Source organism: Cervus canadensis, chromosome 12, assembly GCF_019320065.1.
Source record: "Cervus canadensis isolate Bull #8, Minnesota chromosome 12, ASM1932006v1, whole genome shotgun sequence".
NCBI classification, from domain to species: domain Eukaryota; kingdom Metazoa; phylum Chordata; class Mammalia; order Artiodactyla; family Cervidae; genus Cervus; species Cervus canadensis.
In genome coordinates this window covers 66813372-66821248 of record NC_057397.1, presented here as the reverse complement: position 1 = coordinate 66821248, position 7877 = coordinate 66813372, and the positions used below count along the sequence as shown (strand labels likewise).

At 41.0% G+C, this 7877-nt stretch overlaps 1 protein-coding gene across 3 annotated transcripts in view; it reads left to right on the top strand.

Moving 5' to 3' along the window:
* Positions 1 to 6091: 6091 nt before the first annotated feature.
* Positions 6092 to 7877, top strand: part of TMEM67 (transmembrane protein 67) — a 43385-nt gene continuing 41599 nt past the window's right edge. For all 3 annotated transcript variants that reach the window (XM_043483887.1, XM_043483886.1, XM_043483885.1), the window contains exon 1: positions 6092 to 6341. In XM_043483887.1, the coding sequence (XP_043339822.1) occupies positions 6116 to 6341 (226 nt within the window). In that variant the 5' untranslated portion in view covers positions 6092 to 6115. The remainder of the gene's footprint in view (positions 6342 to 7877) is intronic.

Here is a 7877-nt window from a genome sequence, read left to right as displayed (position 1 = left end):
TTTTCATGGTTTTATGACTGCCATTACCTGGAATGGAGTACACTTAGAAGAGGGCACGTTTGGGGAGTGTGGAACAGGCTGGAGGCCATGAGCTGCTTTTGGACACTTGGATTGAAAGATGCTTCATTCCACCCAAATGGAGTTTTTCAGGAAAACAGTGTAAATACTGATTCAGAGCTCAGAAAATTTATTTTACCTGAATTTACATACATATGTGAGTCATCTGCAAAAAGTAGTCAATGAAGTCATGGACATGACTTTCCCCATGAGGGGAAAATCAAAGAATGAGAGGAGTCAAAAGTCTAGGGCTGAGATCCTAGGGATTCCATATCTCATGGCTAGGTAACGGGGTCAGAGCGCAGGAATGACCGGAAGGTTTATTCTGGGTATAACCTGGAGGAAAACCGGAAGAGTGTTCTCTCATGGAAGTCAAGTTCCGTTTAGAACAGACTGAATACGAAGCAGCAGTTGTTTATATCTAGTTGTTTATAAGTCAGAGTCTGGAGACTGGGAAAGGGTGCGGGACTCACCACACAAAGGTGCCCCAACTGAGGGATCTTGACCTAATTCCTCTTTTGACCACAACCTCCACTTTTGCACTTTGAATTTGGCCTTCACATTCTTTGCAATATTTTAATTTCTTAATCCCCTCATGGACTCACTTGCCTTTTCCTTTTATTTATTAATGCCCAGGAAAGCACATCCAGGGATTCAGGAGCATGAGTACAGAATCAGGGTTAAAAGCAGGTCAGTTGCCAGGGTTAGAATCATGATGTGAGTGTGACCCTAGAAAGTCACAGATGCTTTCTATGCCTTGGTTTTCCCATCTGTAAAGTAAAGGTGACGATAATGGTCCCAATTTAGTATTAAATGAGATACTGCAGTGCTGGCACATTGAAAGCAAGCAATTAATATCAATTATTTCAATTATTATCCATGGTCCTAACTCCCACCAACATCCTAGAAGATTCCTGTAAATTGAATTTCTACTTTAATTTTTTTTTAATTTGGTGAAAAGTCTTTATCTGCCCCAAGTATTTGCAATGTTCCTTTATTGTCACCATCCACCCAGCCACCTAAATCAGGAAACCTGGGAATGATCCTTGCTCCTGTTTCTTTACTTATTCCATCCAAGTCTAAAATTCTCACAGTTCTTCCTCCTAAAACAGCTCTTTCATTTATCTTCTCCTGCTTCTCCCTTCTTCCCCTGCCCTTAGACCCTAGATTTCTGCTTTAACTTTCCAAGGCATCTCTACCTCTAGAGGTTTCAACATGCTTTTTTTCTAGGATATTTTCTAAAATGCAAATCTGATCAACCGTAGAAGACAAATAATAAGCATTTAAGAACCTTCATTTTTATTTCTTTTTACCTTTCTAGCCTCATCTCCTGCCACTGACCACACACACCCCACACCTCAGGGATGCTGAGATACGTGTCATTTGCCCATGTGCCTGCTCCCTCATGCCTCTGGTTCTGCTCTGGTGGAGCCACGACCTGTCCTGTCCTTTGAATCTTCACTGATCTCCCGCCTGCCCACTAAGGCAGGGGTAATAACATCTGCCAGTTACACAGTCTCAATGACAGCATTTGTCTCAAAGTAATTGTTTCTATGTCTGTTTCTCTACAAGATTATGAAGCCGCTGAGCAAAAGCACCAGAGATAGCTCTTGTCTCCAGCAAGTGTCTACTCATGTATGTGTATGCTCAGTCACTTAGTTGTGTCCGGTTCTATGTGACCCCGTGGACTGTAGCCCGCTAGGCCCCTCTGTCCATAGAATTTTTCCAGGCAAGTATACTGGAGTGGGTAGCTATTTCCTCCTCCAGGAGATCTTCCTGACCCAGGGATCCAAGAAGTGCTCAATACATGTTTGGAAAATTCTCCACCAAAGATGAGCTGCCTTCTGACTTCTCACCTCAGGTTCTCTTCTTCCCTTGCGATTCTGCCTCTCTTAACTCCGTTTAGGAATTCAAATACACAATAGTCTTTGGGATACTCAAAATGATTTCCATTTCTGGTTCCAAACTCTTCATCAAGCCCGAGACCGTCACATCCATTTTTGTTATACCTCTCTACCTGAGTAGGCAACTTGCTCGACATAATCAAACTATACCCATCTTCTCCATAAACTGTTCATTTTGACCCTAGAACCTTCCTAACCTACCCTCCATCTGCTCCCACTCCAACATGATTCAGCCTTGTAGGTAAGATCTAGACTTGCTGCCAACTTTCAACTCTAGATGATTTTCCTTCCAATTATCTACTCTATCTTTTCAAAGAATTTACTTTTACGTATGTTCTTTACTTAGAAAACTGATCTTACTCAACTTCTCTGATACCTAGTTCAAGATTTCTGGATGGCTTCACTTACCTTTCTCTTTTCTTCTAGTCTGAGAAAGAATGACTCTCTTCCCCTTAGGTGGTCCTTCTCCCAGTGTTACATCCAAGTCTTTGACCCCTTCCCAGAGGCTCAAGAGAGAGTCAATTATTCCTTCTTTATTTTGAATCTCTCTTCTACTACTCCTTTCCTTTTCTCTCCATTTATAGCCGTATTATTCTTATCCTAAGAAAAAATAAAAATTCTTTTAGCTCAGTCCCTTCTTTTGTTTTCTTTTCAATGTCAAAATAATCTACATCTGTTGGTTACTCTTTCTTAGTACTGCTCTGTGACTTACTTCTACCCTTATCGCTGTAATAACTGCACTGTAAAAGATAACTAATGATCCCCTAATTGCCAAATCCAAAGACTTTTCCTCCATCCTCAGCCCCTTGCCTTTTTGTAGCATTTATATTGTTAGGACACACAGCATTGTGGCTAAGAAGCCCTAAGAGTTAAACTGCCATAATTTAAAGTTACTTCTGTAAATTGAAATCTTTGTATTTTGGTAAGTGTGAAAAACCTCCTTGTTGCTCCATTAATCATCTATAAAAAGAAATGAGAATAACGGTATAGGTTTCATAAGGTTGTTGAGTGGATGATAGTTTTGGTAACACATGTTGCAGTGCCTATCTCATAGATACTCAATAAGCATTTACAATTGTGTTTGAGCCCACCCTTTCACTTTTGGGGGGTAAAGTTCTTCCTAAGCTTATTTAAACCATGTTCTTCTTCTCATCCACTTCTATGTATAACTCTTTAACTTCTTAGCTGGGTGATATTGGGCAAGTCTTTAAGCCTGATAAATGGAGAATACTACTTATTCATAAAAAGATTGAAATGATGCATGTAAGAAGTTTAACTTTAGCATAACATCTGGCATTAAGAAAATACTTGCTTTCCTGACTAAAGAGACAGAGAAAACATCTCTGATTCAGTAACTTTCCTTCTTCTTGTCTTAAACCTGAATGTTGATTTCTGATAGAAGGCAATCACATGGCAACTAGGAGAGAAAAACCAAGAGAACTGCAGAGATGACCATCTGATATCGTTGAATAAACGTCAGCAGCCCCTATGTCAGAATTTTCATGTTTGCTTTTGTTAAGCCATTGTAAACTGGCTTAAACTATGTGATTTTCTATTACGTGCAGTGAAAATATTCCTAATGATACAGTCCCAGTTTATGCTTCACGGTTTTAGCTGACAGTCTTTCTGTTATCCTTCTAGGCAGTTTATAAAGATGAACCCAGAGTATCCACAGTTATTTCAAATTTAACTACATCTATTTTGAATACTTCTGCTACAAATAAACTCTCTATTTAGCTCTTTGGGAAAGATTTTTTTTAGGTGCAATGCTGGAAGGTCTTAGACAACCATAGTTCCCCTGCCTGTGGTGTAAAATGGCAGTATCATCTTGTTAACTAAAGACAACAGGTTTGTCCTGCATATACAATATGCCAGATTTTTTTTTTCCAAACTATTCCGCAAAGAAGTCACTTAGTAGATTGAAAAGATAACAGGTTTAGGAGTTGGTCAGATGGAGATAAAGTTTGATTTCACCACTTCCTAAAATGTAACTTTTTTGATCTTCAGTTTCTTTGATTATAAAGTACCCAAAAAAGGGGGGAAAGTATTCCTGCAGAAGGTTATTATGAAGAGTTAACGTTAATGCTGCCAAATGCCTAGCACAGTACACAGTGTGGAACACAAATAACCTGCTCTTTTACTGCTTCAATTATATAGTAGACAGTGAGTAAATATTACCACCCTGAAGCCTCTCACAGAGCATTAAAAAAGATGAGTTAAAATTCACCCATAAGAAGCTTTTGTAGATTAATCTCAACTATTCTGACCATACCCTTTCTGAGCTCCTATTAACATTTGTACAGTCATATGTTCTTCAAAAATTTTTTCAGATAAATAACTTCTACTTCAAATTATAGACTTTAACAACATGGTAATTACTCAAAAACATCTTTTATAATGCCTGTTTAAGGAAGAGTTTTCAGAATATACACCTCTTTCTGTCATAGACATTAGCAACAGAATGAACGCTGGTCTTTTGCAGATGGTCACATGACAAATACTAGGCCTAAATATGGTTAATAAATTTATCTAAATTTCTTAGATGTATTTTCCCACACATACTGAAGATATTATGTGTGTGTGTGTGTGTGTGTGTTCTCCTTAATAGTAATAAGCCATCATTTTCATTACGAAGTTTGTGGTTTTGGGGGGAAGCTGAAAGTCATTTCAAGATATACTGATGAATAAGGTGGTTTCAAAATATGCCAGTTTTATTGGGGAGGAAGGACAAAATAAAACAATAAAACAAACAGAATACAACAAAAGAGGAGATGAAATTTAAATATTAAGAAACAGAAACTGGCTTTGAAGGTAATTCTAAAATGTTTCGGGCCCAACAGCCTCTAAGAGTGCCCATTTTGAAAGAGAACAATCATGTATGTGTATATTTGACTTAAAAAATAGATTCCTTCTTTATTTACAACTGGACTAAAGATCTCATTTTATGAACATGATTTCTATGCTCAAAACAAAGAACATAGAAACACAAAAAAAGGTCTGTCAGGAAAGATCTTTTTTCAGTGAAGTGAAAGTCACTCAGTCGTGTCCCACTCTTTGCAATCCCATGGAGTGTAGCCCACCAGGCTTCTCCGTCCACAGGATTTTCCTGGCAAGAGTACTGGAGCCGGTTTCACCCCCAGCAGCCGGTTTCATCCCCAGCAGCCGGTTTCATCCCCAGCAGCCGGTTTCTCTGGGGATCTTCCTGATCCAGGGATTGAACCTGGGTCTCCGGCATTGCAGGCAGATTCTTTACCATCTAAGCTACCAGGGAAGCCCTCTTTTTCAGTGTTCGAGCCAATCATCCAACATTGCATATTTCAAATCAGTGTTGTTTTTTTCCCCTACTTTTTGGACAAGTGTATTTGGACAAATACATTGTTGGGCTGTGTCCTTTAACATGAAAATGACCATAAGTTTTAATGTAAGTATCATTTAAAGACTTAATGAAACAATACTTTTAATTTGTGTGGTAAAATCAGATATTTTCTTGGCTGCGGTTACCTATTTTGCGACTTCTGAAATTGATTTCACGTCCGGCAAACGGGTCGCTTCCTAGAGTCTGAAATCTGGCCGTGCCTGCCAGGCTCCAGGGTTAGCTTGCCTCTAATTGATGCTTTTGAATTGTAGTGTTGGAGAAGACTCTTGAGAGTCTCTTGGACTGCAAGGAGATCCAACCAGTCCACCCTAAAGGAAATCAGTCCTGAATATTCAATGGAAGGACTGATGCTGAAGCAGAAGCTCCAATACTTTGGCAACCTGATGCGAAGAACTGACTCATTGGAAAAGACCCTGATGCTGGGAATGATTGAAGGCGGCAGAAGGGGACGACAGAGGATGAGATGGTTGGATGGCATCACCGACTCAATGGACATGAGTTTGTGTAAACTCCGGGAGTTGGTGATGGACAGGGAGGCCTGGCATGCTGCAGTCCATGGGGTCGCAAAGAGTCTGACACGACTGAGCGACAGAACTGAACTGAACCGAACCCATCCTTTCCAGATCGCCAGCTTCCCGCGGCTTTTGGTAACCTAGCAACCAGGAGAAGCAGGCAGACACTTCCGGAACACCGTGGCGCCGCGATCCAATCAGCTCTGCAGAGTCGCCGCTGAGGCTGACGGGCCGCCGGCGACTGTCTGGCCGCCGGCGTCTGTACCATGGCGACGGGCGGCCGCGGGCCTGTGGTGGCGATGGCCGCTGGGTCCACCCTCTCGGCTGCGAGTGTGCCTCTGTTCCTCTTGCTGGTGCTCCCTCGCGTCTCACAAGCTCAGACCTTCTTTCTCCCTTTCCGGCAGCCGGAGACGTGCGGCCACAACCAATACTTCGATATCTCGGCGCTCTCCTGTGTGGCGTGTGGCGCCAATCAGAGGCAGGATGCCCGAGGTGAGACGGCTCGGGACGGGCCCTGGCCGAAGGAGCAGTCCCCGCTTGGTGCCGTGCCCAGATCCCGGCGTCGCTGAAACATCTTTTTCTTTTTTTTTCCCCCTGCGGAAAGAATGTTTCAGAAAGGTTAACTGCCTGCGCCTCAGAGGAGGGTCTCCTCGGAGGATTGAAGCTTAAACACACAACGAATGAGGTTGGGGAAACCTTGAGTCCGCTACCCCGAAGGCCTCGTAATGAATTTATTGTCTCCAGGCCCCTACCCCTCATCAGGGGGCCTTTAGGGAGGCCCCTGGAAAGCTGACTACGGAAGAAAGAGAAATGAAGTAATCTTTAGGGTCGCAGAGAGTCGGACTGAGTGAACAACAACCAGGATAATCTGAGGTGCTAAGAGCAGGTGACAAGGACCTGTTTGGGAGGGAATGCTAATTAGCGCTTGGAAACTTTGGTAGTTTTTTTTTTTTTTTTAATCTTAAATCCAGAAATGTAGAGCTGGTTGGGACCTTAACCATTTATGGTCCAGCCTTCTCACTTTAGGGCTAAAGAAATGGAAGTCCGGATGAGGTCGTCAAGCCTTCTTTGTCCTGTAAATTGGAGACAGGAAGAATTCGTTTATCTCTTTGCCGTCTGTCTTGACCTTTGTGTTTCCTCTGTACAAAACGTCCATAATAATATAGATTTCCGAAGGACTTAGCCCTTTCTTTGTTGAATATTACTTATTCCCTCCAAAGTCTCTTTAGGTTAAACTTTTTTTTTTTCTTGAGATGTTCATCATTTGGTCCTAGTTGTCTCTGAAACTGCTCAGGATAAGACTTTTCCCATATTCTAAAGTCTAGGATGTTTTTAATCTCAATTTGGTCACCCATGGTATTAACTTTCTGCCATCTTGAAATTTGATTTAAGTCATTGTGTAGGACAAGTCAGGCTTCTCAGGTTAGGAAGTAAGAAGAAAGCATTCCCAGACTCATTCTATAAAGTGTAAGGTTCATAGTCATGCACCCTGATATCATAAGCATTCTACTACATGGATTCCTATTAAGTGTCCACTTAATGCCTTCTTAGAGAATACTGTCCTTACCTCTCCAGCAAGTTGAATAGTGATTATCTTATAAAGTTACTTCAGTCTTTCCAAACAGAGGAAAACAGTGATTTATTTGAATCAAGATAACTTTCCTAATAAGATTTTGTTTTGACAAAATTTGAATTCAGTGAGTATATGTGTATGGTTGGGTGAAATAGACTTGTAAAATCTCCCATAGTGGTTAGTCAGTAGTTTGGTTATTAGTTTAATATTTATAATTTAATAATTTATTTATGTTTGCACTTAAAATTGTAGCAAACACAGTACCTAGTGTATGCCAGACACATTGTAAGATGTAAATAGAGCACTTTCTATATGCTTATAATGACTAATTTAGTACTCATATTAACCACACAAGGTAGGTACTGTTGTTCCCATTTTACCTAATTGGAAGCAAAGGCACAGAACAGTTCCTTGCCCAGGGTCACAAAACTAAGTGGCAGAATCAAGATTAGAAC